This window comes from Haliotis rufescens, unplaced genomic scaffold (assembly GCF_023055435.1).
Source record: "Haliotis rufescens isolate VD_foot unplaced genomic scaffold, xgHalRufe1.0.p SCAF_5, whole genome shotgun sequence".
NCBI lineage: Eukaryota > Metazoa > Mollusca > Gastropoda > Lepetellida > Haliotidae > Haliotis > Haliotis rufescens.
In genome coordinates, this window is record NW_025964223.1 from 30,184,392 (window position 1) to 30,205,526 (window position 21,135).

Sequence of the window (21,135 nt, forward strand, 5' to 3'; positions counted from 1 at the left end):
TACCGCTATTGTATTTTTCATCTTTCACTGGAATAGCTCTTAGCGGAGATGAAGGACTTCCGAGTTGAATTATTATCCGTTGTACTAATCTGATCAAGATGGATGCACAATTCTTTACAGGGAACTAAATCGGGTAATTTAACTCCATGTGTTGTTTCATGGTGGTATTAATATTCTTACTCCGTTTATAAATCCAAGTGTAACTGCTAAGCCCAAACCAGAAACTATTTCCTCTTCTCCAGTGCTTAAAATTAGCAATCCACTCGACTCATTTTGTGTGAGACTAACACCCAAAGGCTTAAAATTACCAATCAGGTATAATAATGGGAGTGCTTTTTATATTGTCAGTATCAACTATAAATATCATATGATTATCTCTTGCAGCACTTATATTGGTCCATCGCGGGTAATACGTTACATCACAGATAGCGACTTCAAGTTGACCAGCTGAGTTATCGATAGCATGAAGTAGTTGAATAGACTGGCCATTTGTTATTCCTGGGAGTGTAACATACATATTAAATATACAAAGATACTATATCATAACTTAAGTATGAAATCAACGTACGTTACTAATCAATCGATTTTAGTAAGTGCCTCTGGTGTTAATTTTTTGTTAAATTCCGTGATATCTTTGAAAAATATAGTCACATCAAATAGCGATAAAATGGTGCATGATTGGTTCCACAATCCAATGCAATTTTGGCAGAACCAATTAAACTTTGCCATATGGTGTGCCACAACAGGATGTGAACTAAATAAGTCTGTTTTATCATTTCACGTGTACTATCAGATTAGACGTATTCTTAAAGAAATTAGTGCCCCGTTACCGCAGGATCGAGCATGGAATAGGTTCGCATATGAACGTATTTGTCAGGAATTTAATATTTCTACGAGTAAAGATTGGCGTATTAAAGGACTTAACCACGGTCTAGGTGTTACGTACAGTGGACAAAAAACTGTTAAAGAAAGTGATGATTTAGTTAAAAAAACTCATCAACCATTTGATTCATTTAAACTGTTACAGAAAAACAATCTATTTGTAAGATTGCATAATCTTAATCATGGCTGGGAACTTTTGAGTAATGATTGGATAGGAGATCTTATGAGTTTTAAGAGTGGTTTAGCTTATATTGTTACAAAATTTGTGCAACTAAACAAAACCGCAAACGCTTGGAATGAATTTCTTAACGATGAAACAGAAAATAACTTTACTAACCTAGGAGTTGTAAGAGTTAATGAATCAATAAGAACTTATGTATGGGCAATTCTTGGTGCACAATCGCAAACATGAACGGGAATAATTGGTTCTGGGACGACACTCGATGCGCAAAAACAGTTTGTCGCAAACGTAGAGGATGCTATTAATCTACCAGTTGACATACCATCTTCTATAAAGCCTTATCAAGATGTATTACAGTACGCTCAATCCAAAGTAGATTACGTTTATGGGGCAGGACTATACATGTCTCCGAGTAATATGGAACTTAAGATCGGTCAAATGATCGGCTATAATAATAAAATTGTTATTGCTTCCGATCAACAAAAACCAGGTATAAATTCAGATATTAACACCGAATTAATAACACAAACAAACACAGGTGAAACGGGAATAGTAAAACCACAGACACCACATGTTTCACCGCCATCTACTGACGCACAACCACAAGTGCCGCCACATATTGCTGCTTAAAATCAACAACATATCGATGAAAAAACAGGGCTTATAGTAGGTGGAGTCGCGGCTGGTTTACTCATGATTTGGATAAATAGTCTTAAATGGATAAGTACAACAGCCCGGCAATTGCTACGATCAGTGCCTACAAGTTTTGACTAAGCCAAGTGGTGGTCTTTGCTAATAAATTCAAGAGCCAGGAAACTATACTCCCTATTATACCGGGAAGTGCAGATGCTGCTTTCCCAGCGAGATTTCCCAGTGCATCTCCTAATGCCTTTAAATGCTTTTTTATCACTAGGGGGTGTGCCACCTCCTGTACCACCACCACCACTGGTTAACGCGAGAGTCCAAGTCGATATAATAAATCCCAGTGCGGGTAAAATACTGGCAATGGTTAACCTCTGTGAACGAAGTGCCTTTCTATTACTTGAAGCCCCTTTGAGGCGGGCCGATTTTTCGTCTTCTAAGTTATGCAATCTTTCAGCAACGCGGTGTCTACTGAATTCATCGCCTGCCTGTTCAAGTTTTGTTTTCTCATAAGCTATATGCTTGTCGAGTTCAGATAGCTTGGCTATATTATTGATGAGTTCTCCCCGCATTGTTTGCATTGCCTTGTCAAGACCTCGTAATTCCCTAATATTGTACTCGGAGTATGGTACCTGTAACGTGGTGGTGGTGGAGGTGGAATGGGGTTTAACGTAAGATGATTGCACTTATATAGCGACGTGCATGTACGTGTGTTTGTGTGGCTGCTTGTACTAGTCCGGACTGATGCCGATTTATAGTGCTAGCTCACTGAGATACCATGCCGCAGTTTAATATGAATACCCCACTCAGACACAGTATACTGACTCCGAGCCGACCAGTCCTTGTTTTAGCCACGCAGTCGCAATATTCCTTTACTATCTATCGTAAACTTTGAATAGTCACGACCTATTGGAGTTTCTTTTAAGGCATCGTAATAATCATTTACGGTTGATTGCAAAAGTTCATCATTAAGATTCATAAAGCTGGTTTCATCAGGACCATTGTACTCGGGTTATCAAAGTCATCTAGATCAAAATCATCCATTTTGATATTAAACATAAGGGTACATAATATCAATATAAACAATGTCTTCGAAATACGGATGCCAGTGAAACCCACAACCTAGACTTCCGGATCCATTGTCAAAGCAATTCATCAGACTGTAACTATAACTAATAACCCGAGTACCATTGATCAGAATCAGACACTTCTGGTTCGCATTCCTAATCTCGGCGCACACGATGTGTTAGTTCCAGGAACTGCACGACTATCATTTACAATTACAATGTAAGGATCGGCAAATTTTTTATCTGAAGCTATTTTTTTATCAGGAATAATATATTCCAATATCTTGTTAATTTAGATGCAGCTTTTACTAAACATATTTAAAATAATAATAACCCTAAGCGAAGCAGCTAATCGCTAATGCAGGGTATTATTTTTTACATTGAACCAGTCTGACCAGTCACCGTCAAGGCTCCCGTCCACATGATCGCGAGAATTACGTGTTGACATAGAATCGTTCAACAAAAACAAATATGACTTTTAACGAGTCACAGTATGGCATTTATGATATATGTATCCATTCTCTGTCAACTAAAGTTCGTTTCAAGGCGTCAATAGCGGTAATCTGATCGTGGTTGCTGTTAATAACGGTGAGTTGTGCGATCTTCCAATCGCTTCACACACGATTTCGCCGAAATTAATTAAAACAATATTAAAAGGAATTTTGAATAAAATTAACAAAATAAGTTACAAACATAAGTCCAGATATACAAAGAACACTTTTTATAGCCAGACAGTGTAATTACATGACTAATTTGCGTACTTCAGTATGGATTTGTTGACATGGTATTTCCGGTGTTACGTGCTCGCGGTAATGTCTTTCCATGGGGGAAAAAACATCAAAACTCATTCATTCATGTATAATGCGCATCCCATTCTACACAGCTGTGGTTTTTTTTAAAAAAATGCGCACTATACTCAAGAAAATACGGTAGTTTGAATTCTACCGACGCTAGCAGAGAGATCGTTTAGAACATAGGTCGTGCGATTGTTAAGAAAATTGCGATTATAATTAGCGGCAATGAAGTTTTGAGTTTGACGACAGCGACGTATACTTCTGTTACATGGATCTCTGGAAAACGGTTAAAGAACGGGAAAACTTACAGTACCAAGGTATTTGTAATCGGAACATATTGAGACTGCGTGTGGGTGCTGATAGTGGCGATAATACCGTCGTAGGAGATAAGGCTGTTGAAGCTGCATTAGGTAACCGAATCTTTATTCTGCTAGACTTTGAATTACTAGATAGTCACATGCGCTTTTATCAAGCATCCCTAGGCGATAGGTTAGAATACAAACTCACTTTTAATGACTACAGCAGAATAATAAAAGCTACTGAAGATGGTAGCTATTCTATTGACAATATCTCACTGGAGTATGATATGATAACAGATCCTGAATTAGCAAGACAAATTCGTAACCAGTATACCGGAAGTTTTACAATTTTATACGATCGTGTGCTTTGACACCGAAAGATCACCAGGAACAAAAGAGATACAACGTGGAATATCAATCTAAACGTTCAAGCGAGATTGTTGAAGGGTATTGTAATGTTGTTCGAGGACCCCTCTGAAGCATTTGCACGAGCTACCGAGGCGTTCTACAACCCCAAGATTACAAAAGTAGAATTGACTATTGAGGGCGTGCCTAATCAACTATATAGTCAAGGTATGCAAGCATATCAACAGTGGGATGAGATTAAAAAACTCCCTTCTATAAAACGAAGCCCAGAAGCTAACGCGGTCGCGAAAGATCTGTCTCTCGGGGATGTATCGATGGCTGAATTCCTTACCGTGAAGTATGGCCTATGGCTCGACATGAGAACCACAGACGATGACCAACTACACGGCAGTGGGCGGAGAATAGAAAATGCCAGTGAGGGTGTTACTATACAGATAACAAAGCAGCAGGAAGCGGCTGGTAAATTAAACCTATATTTGTACGTGATTATGGACACGCAACTTAATATACAGAATGGAAGATTCGTGCAAGCGATCTATTAAAATCTTTTACCTAAAGAACCGCAATGCGCTATCATCTGCAGGCAAACTGGTTGCGGAAAAACAGCTTTTATTCTAGATATTTAACAAAGTCATTATAGGGATGTTTTCGTCCATATTATTATTTTGTGCCCGACTATAAGAGTTAATAAAATATACCTATCGAGAGATTGGGTAATGAATGATCCCAGCGTGCACAAAGTTGATCCGGGCGATCGTTTACCAGACTGTTTATGAGTATGTCACGAAAAATACAAAGGAAAATCAACCCTTTTCATAATAGACGACTGCAGTGCGAGTAAAGGAAAGATATGCTTTCATATTTAGCATTCTCCGGAAGACATATGGAGCATATTGTTTGGATACTTACTCAAAAATACAACTCTGTCCTGAAAGATCTGAGAGCAGACCAAATGGGTAACCTTGTTTCATTCCAAAGACCCAGATTCATTTGAGGAATGTCTACGCGAAAATGATGTTATTTATACCAAGCTCGAGCAAGATAAAGTCATAAAACTGTTAGCAGAAACGAAGCATTGTAAAGTCGTATTAAAAACCGATCAACCAGCTGCTTATGCAATTGCTTTGAAAAAATAGCAACTGCTAAGCAAAAATATAGCAAATTTTAGCAAATATAGCAAAAATATAGGAAAAAATAGCAAAAGTATAGCAAAAATATGATCAATTGAACATTAGTGGTTATTATGTAATAATGTAGTTTGAAATCCTCATTCTTTCGCAACAGTTTATTATTTCGGGCTGTATTGGATATGTCATATTTTATTATGTTAAACTTAAATATCTCCTTAGGTATTACATTATGGAATGCGACGAACTTATTGAACAAATGCTCAAAGATGAGCCAGATCAACATACAGATAAATCTTTAGATAAACATAGAGAAAGACTCGCGGCTTTGGTAGCCAGTGGAAAATGTTCCAAATATTTGGGAGGAAATTATACCATCGAAAAAATTGATAACATGACCGATGAAGAAATTAAAAAACTGTACGTGCGTTATGAGTCTAGACTGGGAGCTACCATGACTAAAACAATAGGTTTGGCTATGTTACAGCTATACACAGTAGTAGCTAGTACGTTTGTCCCTATACCGGAAGAAAATCACCCGTATTTATGCGAATATCTCAAGAAAGACCCATTCATCGAACACGCTATTAGCACAGTAAGCTGTGAGTTTTATCATAGATACAGAATATTCTTAGCGCCACTTACCACAGCTTTAATAACGGCTAGGTATTGTCAATTTAAACATACGTGTCCACTTATTAATAATGGAGACGGAAATACAACAAGCGAACGAGGAAACATAAGTGATTGCACCACAAACACAAGCGATTGTGGAAACACCACAAACACCACAAGTGATTGCACCACAAGTCAGGGTGACTAAGAACCCTCGAGAAGTCGCAGCCGGTAGGAAGGGTGCACTAGCGAGGAAGGCAAAGGCCTACAATACTGAACATAGCCCAATTAAAACTTGGGCTCCCTACGTACTAGGGGTTGTTGCTATAGCAGCGGTATGTTTTTTTAAGACCGGGGAAGAGAAAACACCACAAGTTAAAAAATTAAATGAGGTTCAATTAGAGTTAAGCCCTCATGTAATGTTATAAAAGCATGACTACTCCAATTACAGATGGTAAAATGTTGGTAAACGCAAAGTATCATTCAGCAGTGGTCAGTGGCTTGGCCATTGGCTATGCTCATATAGCTAAAATGATTACTAAAGCCACACCACCCGAGTAATTTTTTATTTTCTAGTATGAGAGGAGAGGAGCAGAAAAGACATAATAAAGCATTAGAACAACTCGAAGCAGCCCAGTCACAATGGGCTAGGCGCAGAATGGAGAGATTAGATTTTATTAATGATGAACTGCGTAAACAAGGACATTCAATTCAAACGTTTAAGGGTGTTGAATCTGCCATGCACGAATACTTCCTTGTTTTAAGGAAAAAACTTGACCCAATGCCAAGGCCAACACTCTCTCAGTTTTATACACCGTCAGAGGCTCAGAAAGACCGCGAGAGGGCGTTTATAGTTTTGGGGTTGACTGGTGTGTCCATATTTAGCTATGTTATTCTACATTTAGACAGATGATATGATAGGTGTATAATCATGAATCTGTAGATATACACTCAAGGGGAAGTCAATTCAATGTCAGAAACCATGCATTGGTATACATTGTGGTACTCATACTTTTTTCCATCAGACAAGGAAATGTAAATTATATGTGTTCTGTATGTGGGATAGGTGTCAGATGTCGTTATTGTTTATGTAAGAAACAAGGTGCTGATAGGGTTAGGAAGCAGATTATTTACGCTAGGAAGAGAGACTACATCAACGAGAGGAATAGGTTGGGGAGAATAAGATATATGGAAATACAACCATTTAGACATTTGATTCATTTTGTATATACCACAATGGTTTTCGTCTGAAAACTTTGGCTAAACAATGTGGTCTACGTGGTTATTCTAGAATGAGAAAAGCTGAATTGATTGATTTACTAGAAAAAAATGAACCGGTTATTGATAAAAATCAACCAGATGATGTTGATAAAAATTAACCAGATGATGAGTTAAGATTTGTACCCACAGACGGTTCGGGTAAATATCTAAGAGGTTGGAAGATGGATATTAATTCCAACATGGATGTTAATGATGTTAAGCCCATCGTATCGAGCAAAATTAACGAGGAGTTAGATGATTTAAATAGTATAAAATACCAGCTAACGGTTAAAATGTCATTGAGTAAAAATGACGCTGAATATACCAAACCTCATTTCTGGAGCAATCAAGAAGTTATAACTGAATCTGATACTATAAACACATCATTAGATGCATCAATTCAACGGATACAAGGAACTTTAGAACGCTGGACTAATAGAGGTTCGGGTTGGGTTGTAGATAAAATCGATAAATTATATTTAAAAATAGCAAATTATATGCCTTTCAAAGGTGGATCTTATATAGATTTACCCCTGTATTAAGAAAAAAGCTATAGTTAATGTAAAAAATTTAGTAAAATCTAAATATTTTTTACATTTGTATACTTATCCTGCATTACTCCTTAATGCATTCACTGCTTACCTTGCGACAAAAAAAAACTGGGACAGCTAACCAGCAATGGTCCTTGGGTGAATGATTCTGTTCACAATCCCACTTTTATATCCCGCCGTCGCTGTCCCGGTGATCACGTGACCAAAGGTCAACTCTTCACATCACTGCCTGTCGCCCGAGCTTAAAAAACATACTTTTGAGGTTTCTGAAGCCAAAGTGGGGAGGCAAGTCTGCGACGGGTGGGCCTTAAACGTAGTAATGCAGGATAAGTATACAAATGTAAAAAATATTTAGATTTTACTAAATTTTTTACTTATCCTGCATTACTCCTTAATGCATCTGTATCGGACGGTATGGAGGTGGGAAATCCTCACAATACAGAAACCTCAATAATTCACACCCTGACAACCTGACACAGATTAGTCAGTAAACCGTTAAGCGGAAAAGTTGAGAAAAAACGCTTATACGGTAGGGTATTACAATGTGGCAAACAATTGCACATGGGAATTAAAGAATAGTTCCCTATACATTTTAGTAATAAAGACAACGAGCTGCTCAGCCAAATCTTTACTTACTATATGATTATAGCCCTGATGACAATAACTTGTCTTCCCTTGGCGAAATCTGATCAATTACACCGAACAGGAAAAGGCTCTGTATAGGGTGTGTATATTATTTGCGTCGAGGGTTGGTAACTTGCTGAGCTACAACCAACGGCCCAAAACTCTGTACACCTTCAATGTCCTCGAGAGTCACATCGCGAAGATAATGACTAGCGAAAACTGTGTCAGACCTCAAAAACCTCCTTCCATGATTGTCTTGATAGTACAATTGCTGTGTAAGGCCATGGTAGAGGCTAATGCCCTGATCTCATGAGGATTATTCGTTCTTGGTGGATCCAAATTGGCGATCGAATAAGCCTGAAGGATGACTGCGCGTAACCATAAAGATATGGTGTTGCGACTGACCTCGGTTGTGGATGTAGCAGATACGGGTATAAATAACCGCTTCCTCGAACCACACCTAGTCTTGGAACGGCGGATGAAAATTCGCAGTGCCCGTACCGGACATAATAGAAGTTCACCCTCATCCTCACTGCCCACAATCGTCGAGATTGGTGGAATGGTGAAGGAACGATCAGGTTGGCCTGGTAATTGATTCTTGGCAATAAAATCCCAGCACAACCCTAGATGTACCGCTCCGTGCGTCCCATGCTCAAAACGAACCCGGGTGATGTCGATTGCATGTAATTCACTCAAACCATGCCGCTGTGGCTAATGCCAAGAGAAACATTGTTTTCTTGGTGAGGTCATAAAATGAGGATGCATTGAGGGGCTCAAATGGGGGTCCTCGCAAACCTCGAAGTACCCCGTTCAGATCCCACGCAGGTGGGCGGAACTTGGTCTTCTGATCCTCAAGCCTGAAAGAGCGTAGTTCCGGGATCTTAGTAATCTTACGATTATCCGGAACGGCCAACACTGAGTTAAGTGCAACCAAGTACGTGGTAATGGTGCTACCTTTCAAGTGTCTCTGGGTACGCAGATGTAGGAGGTATTCAGTTAAAAACTGAGGTGACGCAGTAGTAGGATCTTGACCTTTTGCCTTGCAAAAAGTCTCAAATGATCCCCACTTATCTAGTAGAGGGACGATGAGCTAAGGTTATAGCTTTTGCTGCCCGAGCCGAATAGCCTTTTGCACTTAATGCCTTTTTAAGACGAACCAACCGTGCAGACGAAATTTGTCTGGTGTTGGATGAGGCAATTTGCTGTGAGGGTGGATCAGTAGGTTGGACCACTGTGGAAGGGGTAGTGGATCGTTTCCTGCTAGCTTCCTGAGCTCGACGAACCACCCTCTCGCTGGCCACCAGGGCGCGACCAAAGTCAGAGCAAGTGTTCTTGTCTCTTGGATCTTTTGTATTACCCTGGGAAGTAGTACTGGTGGCAGAAATGCATACGACTTTATTCCTTCCCAAGGAATGCTGAATGCGTCCACCGCCCAAGCCTTCGGATCTGGTAACGGGGAGACATATGTCAAAAGTTGGTGGTTTTGGCAAGTTGCAAACAGGTCGATGTTTGGTTGCCCGAACTTCCGAACCAATAATTGGAATGCTTCTGTGTGAAGTTTCCACTCGGTGGGTGCTACCCTGTCTGGGCGTGATAGAGCATCGGCCAGAATATTTCGACATCCGGGGATGTGCTGAACTATGAACTGTAGTTGCAGCCGATCCACTAGATGGAAAAACCTGAATGTCTGTTGAAGTAGCGAGTTGGAGTGTGTTGTTCCCTGATTGCGCAGGCACCACACCACAGTGCTGTTGTCTGTGGATATGGATAGTTGGGTTGATTGTAGTTGATTCTGCCAATGGGATATGGCTAGAATTACGGCTTCCAACTCCAGATTGTTTATGTGCCATTTCTGATGAGCGCTTGACCATAGCCCTGAGACTGTCTGGTCTTGTAGGTGAGCACCCCACCCCTAAAGGGAGGCGTCTGCGAATAGGTGTAGATTCGGGGACAACCCTGATAAAGAGATTCCTCCTAAGACATTCGACTCTATCGTCCACCAACGGAGATAAGGTCTCAAATTCGTTGGTAGCATGATGGCCCTGAGTGGATCCTGACTCCTGATGTAGGGATTCAGGAATTGTTGTATTGGGCGTAACTGTAATCGGCCTCTGTTGGTTAGGTCCTGGGCTGAGGGGAGTAACCCTAGCAACACTTGCCATTGGTGAAGTGTGCGTGGTTGACAAAGAGCAGGTGACAGGAGGCGTAAAATCTTGTGCCATCTGTCCCTGGGAACCGACAGGAGGTTCTGATCTGTTTGAAATAGTCCTCCTATGAACTGGAGTCGAAATGATGGAGTTAACTCCGATTTCGCCTCGTTGACTATCCAACCCAGTTGATATAGTAGTCTTCTGGTGAATTCCCTGTGACATATTAACGTCGGTGTGTGTTGATGACACAGGAGACAGTCGTCTATGTACGACTCGAACCAAATGTTCCTCAGCTGTAGAAACACAGTTATGGGCTTCATTATTCGTGTAAATAGCCACGGGGCCACTGAAATGCCAAATGGGAGTACTGCCCACTGGTAGTGGACCCCATTGAACTGGAACCTGAGGAATCTGCGATCTTTGGGATGAATCGGTATGTGCAGATATGCATCCTGTAGATCGATACTGATCAAGGAATCGAACGCTTTTATGCTGGTTCTGAGTAGTCTCAATGTAATGAGGCGGAAATAGGGTGGACGCTTCAGATAGAGCTCGTTGAAAACAGAGAGATTGTGTATCATTCTCATCTTGTCTGAGCCCTTCTTGGGTACCAGGAAGATGTGAGAATAAAATCCCGGAGTTAGCGCTGTGTGTATAATCTCTACGGCTCTTTTCTCCAATAGTAAGTCTATGTTGGCCTTTAAAAGGACATGTTGCTTCCTTGGATAATTCCCCGGAATGGGTGCCGTGGTAAACAGAGGAAAAACCTCTATGTCTAGTTGGTAACCGTGGCGTAGAATGTTGAGAACATAATCGTCCCTGAGGATGCTCCAGTTCTTCCAAAACCGATTCAGTCTCCCGCCTACAGGGGTATCGACAATTGGGACGACTGGGGGTAGGAGATCCCAGTCGTGACTGTCTAACATTTGAATGTTTGCCCCTCCTATCACCTCCCTTACTGTGGTATTTACCACGTCGGGATTGATAAGAACCCTGGGGTTTTCCTCTGCCACGCCCCTTGCCACGAAAAGAATCTTGCACCTGTCCTTCCTTAAGCGACTCACGTCTAGGCCTGTAGTTGCCTGACTTGCCTGATCGCTGGGAAAAGTTTTGAGAAACATGCTCCAAAGCCTTGAGTGCTGTTTCATCCCTAGCGTAACTGGAAACCATCGCGTGTGTGTCTGAAATCTGTTCGTTGAACAGAGATGATGAAGACCAAGGTTGACGTAGCAATCTGCGTTTAAACTCTGAGTCCCAAGTAGATAAGGCTAAATAACCCAATCTCCGAGTGACAGTTATTTCTGCCAACGCAGCTTTAAGATGATTCCTCATATGGTCAATCTGACGCTGTTGAAAATCAACTACAGTTTGGAGGTGATCTAGTCGGTTAGGATTATCCTCTGACAGATCCTGCTCTACCGCCCAAGTAGACGATGCTAATGCTGCTAAAGGTTTTAATACCCTTCGGATTTCTGTTTCAATAAACGCAACTCTAGTATCCTGAACCTTAAGAGTGGTAGGCCTTGACGAGCCTGTCATTCTTTGTATATCCTCATCCAAACTATGTGCCTGGTTTGCTGCCTCAAAACCATGAATAGGAAATTCATCTTTCCTAAACCTGGGAGGTCTGAATGACGGTGTAAGTGTGAGCCTGGAGAAGTCCTCATCCAAAGATCTAATCATATCTGACATCATAGGGTCAATCGGAACCGACGTAGGATGTGTCCAAATAGTATCTTTTTTATCTACCCCACTACCCGGGGAAGGTACTGAAATGAGGCGGTCAGCTACCCAATCAGGTACTTGAGCCAGGCTAAGGTGAGTATTCCATTCGTTCGCGGAATCTCCCTCCTCACCATTAGAACCATCTGATGAATCAGAACGACGTTGATGTGTACGTCTTGATGGTGAACGACTTCTACTCCGATGTGCAATATTACCTCTGACCGAGGGCTTAGATGAACTGCCTGGTGACAAGGAATCATGAGTTGATGTCCAAGTACGGGCAGGTGTACTGGTACTACTCAACGAAGAATGTACTGTATTATGACTCATAATAGGAGTGTTATACACATTAGTCACTGGAGTAGGCGGTAAAATATGTGCCGTAGATGTAGTTGATGCAGGTGTCTGATACATAGGCATAGGCGTAGGCAAAGGCGTAGGCAAAGGCATAGGCGTAGGCATAGGCGTAGGCAAAGGCAAAGGCGCAGGCGTAGGCGCAGGCGCAGGATACAGTTGTGTCATAGACTGCTGTCACATTGATTGTAGAAAATTTTGCATCCAATTAGTGTTTGGAATTGGCATAGGCGCCTGCGCTGGATACATTGGTACAGCGCTAAGCTGATCGTGCGCTGGTTGCGTAATATCATACGCTGATAACCCTTGGGCTGATGTCATTGTAGAAGCGCTTGGGTAGTAGGGCTTGGCTGCGCTCGGCGCAATGCTCAATGGAGTAGACTTGAGTCTAGCTTGGCTTGGCGCTATCCCCGACAACGCATCTTGAGACGCTGGCGCACTGTCTGCAGACGTAACAGATGTAGAATTCTCCAAATTAGGTGCAATTATAATACGCCCAACATTCTCCGGGAGGGAAGATTCCGGTGGCATGTGCACCTCCGCGGTGACAGTTACGGCCGACCTATTATCCCTCATAGATAAAGGTTGCGTCGTAATGATCGAATCCTGTCCCTCGCTCATTTGCGATAGCGATAGAGACATTTTCCTTTTCTCAAGACGTGATTGCTGCAAAATACGTTTGTGAGTAACTTGCCTATACCTCGCGAAACTCGTTGGAGAGAGGTTTTTACAAAAAACACATTTAGAATTTGGTGCACAAATTTGTGTACACGACAAACAAAGTGGGTGGGGATCTTGAATAGATTTTTTCCCACGACAATTAGTACAACGCGCAAGCATAAGTTACGCAATAATATACTAGAAGAAAACGGGACTGGAATTTACTGCCGTAGATAATTTCTCGGCAAAATATTTGAACGAGTTGATAGTGTATAAATGCTTGAATATACGCAACTCAATGAACCGCCAAAGCTAGAAGTATTGAAAACAACATATGAAATATGTTATACATACCTAGCCGATAATTGTAAACAATTGACTACCTTTACCAAGCAAACAATTGTAACACAATTCAAAATGGCGGGGAACAGATAGCACGTGGCGGGAAAAAAAGACATGTCTCTTTTTCCGCCTCAAAACATCAAATACAACTTCACAACATGTTGAAAGTAATATGAAAGGTATACATCACCCATCGCAGAAGATTTTAGAATGGTAGACGAATGGAAGGCCTAAATAAATCCAAAAAAACGAGAGCTCCGCTGGAAACGTCCTAGCTATGTCGCGACAGGCAGTGATGTGAAGAGTTGACCTTTGGTCACGTGATCACCGGGACAGCGACGGCGGGATATAAAAGTGGGATTGTGAACAGAATCATTCACCCAAGGACCATCGCCGGTTAGCTGTCCCAGTTTTTTTTTGTCGCAAGGTAAGCAGTGAATGCATTAAGGAGTAAGTAAAAAATAAAGGCAATGGTTGTTTAAGAATTGCGATAAGATCTGCATTGTTCCCCACAAATAAATATCCGTATAGACCTTCGAGCTATCCCAAAAACGATGGACTCAACTTTGATGGTATAGACGAACCTACACCGATCTCACAAATTGATAAGGTGGAAAAGCAAAATAATTTACCTATAAATGTTTTCAGACATTCTTCTAAAGGAATTGTTGTACACAGGATAAGTTCTGCCCAGAATCAATTTATTTCAAATCGAAAAAGATGATAAATATCATTATACATGGATAAAGAGTTTAAGCAGGCTATTATACGATCAAACAACCCATAAGGAAAAGAAATATTTCTGCGAAAGATGCTTGCATTGGTACAGCAGACAAGATCTATTAGAAGCACATAAAGAAGACTGTAGAGGTGTTGGACAGACTGCTATCAGGATCGATATGCCTAAAGAGGGAAAAAATATATTAAAATTTGAACATTATTGTAATCAAATGCCAGTATTGTAAGTTATTTACGCTGACTTCGAAGCACTTATCAAACCTATAGAAAATACTGAACACAATACTGAATGTAGTTTTACCTACAAAACTCAAGAACATATTCCTTGCGGGTTTGGATATATAGTTGTAAGGTATGATGGGAAAATAAACCCGCCCGTGATTTACAGAGGTCCCGATGCAGTGGGAATGTTCCTAGAATACCTACAAAACAAAGAGTAAAAAATCAGGGAAAATTTATCGCGTAAGAAACCCTTGTGTATGACGAGGGACGATTGGAGGGCCTATAAGAAGTCAACGATTTGTCATATTTATAATACACCCCTGAATGGGGATTCTGTAAGAGATCATTGTTACGTCACGGGTAATTATCGGGGAGCTGCTCATAACGAGTGTAACTTGAAACTAAAAATGAATTCTCAAACAATACCCATCCCCGTTGTGTTTCACAACCTTAGAGGATATGATTCTCATCTTATCATGCAAGCTATCTCAAAGACCGACGGCGGCTAACATGTATTCCTAATAATATGGAAAAATACATATCATTCTAAGACTAAGACTATACATTATACGGACAAGGATGGGAAAGCCAAAACAAAACAAAGTACAAAGTAATGGACTTAGATTTATAGGCTCTGTACAGTTTCTGTTATCTTTGCTGGACAATTTAGCTCATGCGAACAATCCCGAACTTTGCTATAACAAATCAATATACTGATCGGTGTCGGCATTTGTTGTTGAGAAAAGGTGTATATCCTTACGAATATATGGATGATTGGTCTAGATTCAACGAAACTAAATTACCACCCCTTGAAACATTCTATAGTAACTTAACAGAATCTAAAATAACAGATGCCGATTATGAACACGCTCTGACGGTGTGGGATAAGTTAGGTTGTAAGAATTTAGGTGATTATCACTATCTGTACTTAAAAACCGATGTACTGTTACTTGCCGATATATTCGAGATATTTCGAAAGTCATGTTTAAAACAATACGGCTTGGATCCGGCATGGTACTATTCCAGTCCCGGACTGTCGTGGGCATTGTTAAAAAAGACCGGTGTAGAACTAAAACTACTCACCGATTACGATATGCACTTGTTTATTGAGAAAGGATTAAGAGGTGGTATATCGATGACAGCAAAAAGGTATTCTAAGGCTAATAATAAATTAGTGGAAGGATATGATCCGAGTAAACCCGATACGCACATATTATATCTCGACGCCAACAATTTGTACATATGGGCTATGAGTCAATCTTTACCCACGGGTGGTTTTGAGTGGGTTGATGTGAATGATATCGATGTGAATGATATCCCCACAGATTCCGATAAAGGATACATACTAGAAGTTGACTTGGAATATCCATAAGAATTGCACAAAGACCATAACAGTTATCCGCTAGCTCCCGAAAGATTAATGGTTAACAAAGATTGGATGTCGGAATATCAACACTCCTTGATGGGTAATACTAGGTTAGCTAACGTAGAAAAACTTGTACCAAATTTGATGGATGAGACAAAATATATAGTTCACTACAGAAATCTCCAGTTATATCTATCGTTAGGTATGAAACTAAAGAAAATACACAGAGTTCTAAAGTTCGATCAAAGCCCTTGGATGGAGCCCTATATAAGGCTGAACACAGATTTAATAAAGATGGCTACCAGTGATTTTGAAAAGAAATCTATATAAGCTCATGAATAACTCAGTATTTTGTTAAACTATGGAGAATCTAAGGAAGCGTGTTGATGTTAAATTAGTCAGATCTAATGAGGAAGAAAGACTCCGGAAACTTATAGCAAGTCCGGCTTTTAACAGAAGCAAGAAATTTTATAACGACTTCGCCGCACTACATGTGCAGAAGACTTATATAAAATTGAACAGACCGGTGTACGTTGGTATGAGTATTCTTGACTTGTCAAAGCACTTAATGTATGACTTATATTAAACGAACTTAAGAAGCAGTATGGTGATAGGTGTGAGGTGTTATATACCGATACAGATTCTTTGTTGATAGAAATACAAACCGAGGATGTGTATAAAGATATGGCAGAAAAAATAGATATGTACGACATGAGCGATTACCCAGAAGATAATCCACTGCACAGCGTAGTAAATAAAAAGGTATTAGGACAAGATGAAGGATGAATGTGCTGGGACCCCTATTGCGGAGTATGTCGGATTAAGACCTAAGATGTATTCTATAAACATGATAAAGAAGTCCGATAATGGGGAGATAAGAAGTATGTAGTAAAAAAGCATATCAAACACAAACAGTATAAAGAAGCATTATTCAATGGTAGAACATTCAAACACGAGATGAACACTTTAAGAAGTGTCCATCACAGGATATATGGATTAAGAATGAACAAGACATCATTATCCCCCTTAGATACAAAGAGATGGATTGATAAGGTTGGTGTAACTACCTACGCTTATGGTTACTTAGGGCGGTAATACTGTAATGTTGGGAACTATGAGCAACTCTTCTCGTTCAAATGCCCTGCCCGGTCCATCTTTAAGATAATAAAGAATAGGCTCTCCTTCTTTCATAACCAACCGACTAATATTATATATCTTAAGAGACCAAATCGGATCGGTTGCGCGACGTTGGCCTCCTTCGAGTTGACCGGGCTGGTATAAATATCTTACACTAAATCTATCCGGAGGTTTTTGTTCTTTGCCTCTCCTTAGTGCTGAAGATTCGGAAGTCACAGATTTCATTTTTAATCGCATCGGATGGTTTCTTCCCGACTAATCTCGTTACTTCATTATTCAGCACTGATAAAACAGCTGATAATCGTGTCACCCATTCGGTTGATCTTAATCAATTCATTTCGATCCCATACTGATAGTCAAACAAATGTTCCGCTAATGTCCGGTTAAAATCTTTCAACAATAGCTTGACTACGGTGGGCCTTTTTCACCACGCCTGATTTTGACATCGTGCTTTGTTAACAGTTTAGTTATTGATCCCATAAACTCGTGAATGGGATCTACTTGAAATAGCTTAGGCCATTTTAGTGGTCCGCGTTTATATATGCGACTCGGTGCATTAGCTACTTCTGTTGAATCTTTTGAGGTTAATGGCTCAGCCTCCTTGTAGCCACTAGGCACATCCACTAAGGATAAAGCGTATTTTACGTTTTGCGTCTTACCTTATCATGGGGAAGAAAGAAGAGGTCAGCTTGATGAACTTCATTCGTTGTAAAAATAACACTTCTTCCTCGGGATATAACGCGGTGCTGGTAAGTATATTTGCCACATCGCTTGTTTCTTTGCCAATCCTTGGCCACATCTTTAGATACCTTAGCTGCAGTGGCTAATTTTTGTATTGCTCCTATACCTTTCCAATATCTTCGTGGGCTATAGTAAATTTTATTCATTATTAATTAATATTAATGATTCTTTTAATACGAATCATGACGATCGTTGAATGATGAATCGCATCATCATTTTGACATAAAATATTCCGTCTGTAGTGGTGGTATAGGTATATGAATCTGGCTCCAGTGGAAGTGAGCCAGAACCCCTATCATCTATACTACTCCATATCATACTGACAACACCTTATGAATGAAGTCATTTCATGAGTGAATGACCTTTAACATGACCTTGACATTTGACACAACCATAACTTAAGACAGGTATCAGGGTTAAAAATGAATGTACATTTTCACTTCATAACTGATCTGCTATAGTTTCCATCTCTACGGACATGAAAATGATTTGATATTTTACAGAATAAAACTGAAATTTCCTGTAACTCAAGTCATGTTTTATGTGACCTCTTGGGACCATGACCTTATATAGAGGTCACTAAAAAATTGATGCAATTGAGACCCCACCATGGAGTTGTTTACTATCAAGTATCATCAAATTAGAAACCTATTCAAGTTACAGTTGCCTACTTTGATGATTAACACTCATTGAAACCTTCTGAGCTTAATTGAGATGCCAATAAATCAGAAAGGTTCAGAAAATAGTGAAGATAAAGTTGATTCTTACCATTCTCTTCTTCCTCTCATCTGACCGCTTCTTCTTTTCCTTCTCTTTAACTTCCTCAAACTCCTCCACCATGTCCAGACAGCTCTCCAGATTCTCAACTGGCTCCCATGTATCAAACGCTTTTGAGTAGCCCTTCCACCTCACCTTGTACACCTTTACTCCCTGAAACAGTAAGTGAAGTGAAGGAGTGAACATTGTCTGGGCCAGACAAACCAATGGTTGATATATGAGCTTCTGCCCAACTGATCCAACTTAGTAGCCTAGTATTACAAGCAAATGGGTGCTGGGGCCAATTTTAACTCGCTCTGGCTCTACTGAGCCTGACTTTATCATGTTGTTTGTTTGGATTAATACATAACCTTGGATGCAAGAAGGACAAGCACACAAATAAAGATTTACAGGCTTAGATGCTGTGGAAAAGTCTCTGATATGTGACATCATTTTTCATTTTAGGCAAAGTAAAACAACAACGGATCTCAAGTTTTCTGGAATATTATCTAGAATATTATATCCGAGGTCATGTTAAGGTAAAGCAGAATGAGCAAACAGACGTCTCTATACAACAGGCATGTTCACAGCATGTTCATTAACATACAGATTGATACACAGTGGTATAATGAGTCATAGATATGTAGCAGAAGTGATTGATATGTAGTGAAACGACGCAGTAGATCGTTAAACAATTGTGATTGATGATATATGATGACAATAGCAACATTCACATTACATCAGTACACTGTCTAAATAGGAATGTATCATGATACACACTATTTCATTTGCATACCAATATATGAGTGATAGTGGGCCATCTCTACTTGGCCATGATTGGCTGGCACATGGAAAACTTGACTGGACAGGCCTCAAAGTTGCGACTAAATCGGTGGCCAATGCAACCTAAATTTCAATTTGTCTACTGTCTAAAATTCAGAGGTAGCCAAATGACTACCTTGAAAAATATCTTGTGGCAACTAAATTCTATTGCTACACATATGTAGACGCAAAAATAAACATGTCTGCAACTAATTGTACTCGCAAATAATTCCTCCTAAAGTCAACAATGAACCGAAATACACAAATATTAATGTAATTAGTATTTTATTTTAGTTGATAGTTTATTGAATAAGCAAGGACATACCTATATAATCTAGTAACATTAATGGCATCACTGTTCGAGTCACAAATAACAAACAGTTTCCACTAATTTTAAATTCCAAGACTAGTGCTATGGCTTCGACATATAATAATCATTTGATAAAAGATCATTTCAAATGCTTTTGGCTACCTACAAATACAATATTGGCTTGACTTTTTGATTTTACCACTGGCTATCTAGAAACAAAATACTTGTAGCCATATGGCGACTTGGTAAAAATTTAAACTTTGAGGCCTGTTGGAAGTCATTATTTTATGTGTCGGAGAATTCCAAGGAGGTACTAGATGACATTTTGTTGAAACATACAGAAGTGTTTGCAGATGAATGGGCACATTTACACGACAAAAGGTTAAACTTCAGGTGGATGAGAATGTATAGCCAAAGTTTTACAGACCTCGACCTGTACCTGCTCCCTACAAGAGACAGTAGATGATTAGCTTCAGAGACTGATGAAGAATCCAAAATGTTCATAACCATCAATACTCTATCAATACAAGCAGCTTTCATTGGGAATTCACTCAGCACCTAGCATTTTCCAAAGGACTACAGATGCGCTCTCACAGGGCATGTTGGAGGTTATCAAGATGATGTATCAATAACTGGCAAGAGTGATGAAAAGCATTTCCAAACATTGACATTACCTTGTCCAGATTCAAGGAAGCTGGACTGATATTGAAGAAAGAGAAATGTGAGTTCTTCAAACATGAGATTTCTATTGCTGGACACAGGATTGATACCTGGGAGTTTGTGCACTATATAATCAGATAGCTGCTGCTCGGCAGGCTCCACATGCAAGGAACATGTCTGAACTATGCTCCTTCTTGGGTATCGTCAACAACTACTCAAGGTTCCTTCCTAACCTGTCAACCAAGTTAGCTCCTTGAACAGGCTACTTAGGAAGGACAGGTTTGGGGATCAACAGAAGTCCATTAAAATGCCATAAAAGAACTTCTGTCTTCAGCTTCCCTTTTGGTACATTACGACTGGCTTAGCCTTTTGTTCCCTCATGTGATTCCCTCCGTCATGGAGTAGGGGCATAGAGATTAATACACAAGTATCTGTCAGATGCCAGTTAACTTACGAGTTGTTTCAAAGTGTATCTAATGATGCACATTTAGTTAGATTCATTTTTTCTCATGAAAATATAATTCTACAACCAAATGAAGAATTCTTTTCAAACATGCATAACCTGAATTTGAAAATAAATTACACCTTTTCTGTGAAATGTCTGTGTTTTTCTCTCATGAAATGTTATTATGTAAATTTTTCATCATCATTATTATATAAAAACTAGGAATACAATGAAGTAAATTTGGGGAACAGTTGCTCGACAAATGTTGGGAGATGGTCCATCAGACCAAGACAATTTAA

At 39.8% G+C, this 21,135-nt stretch overlaps 1 protein-coding gene across 2 annotated transcripts in view; it reads right to left on the reverse strand.

Annotated features, from left to right (window-relative positions):
* Window positions 1–21,135, reverse strand: part of LOC124122159 (M-phase phosphoprotein 8-like) — a 112,501-nt gene that overhangs the window by 81,827 nt on the left and 9,539 nt on the right. For both annotated transcript variants that reach the window (XM_046485283.2, XM_046485284.2), the window contains exon 2: window positions 18,612–18,773. In XM_046485283.2, the coding sequence (XP_046341239.1) occupies window positions 18,612–18,773 (162 nt within the window). The remainder of the gene's footprint in view (window positions 1–18,611; window positions 18,774–21,135) is intronic.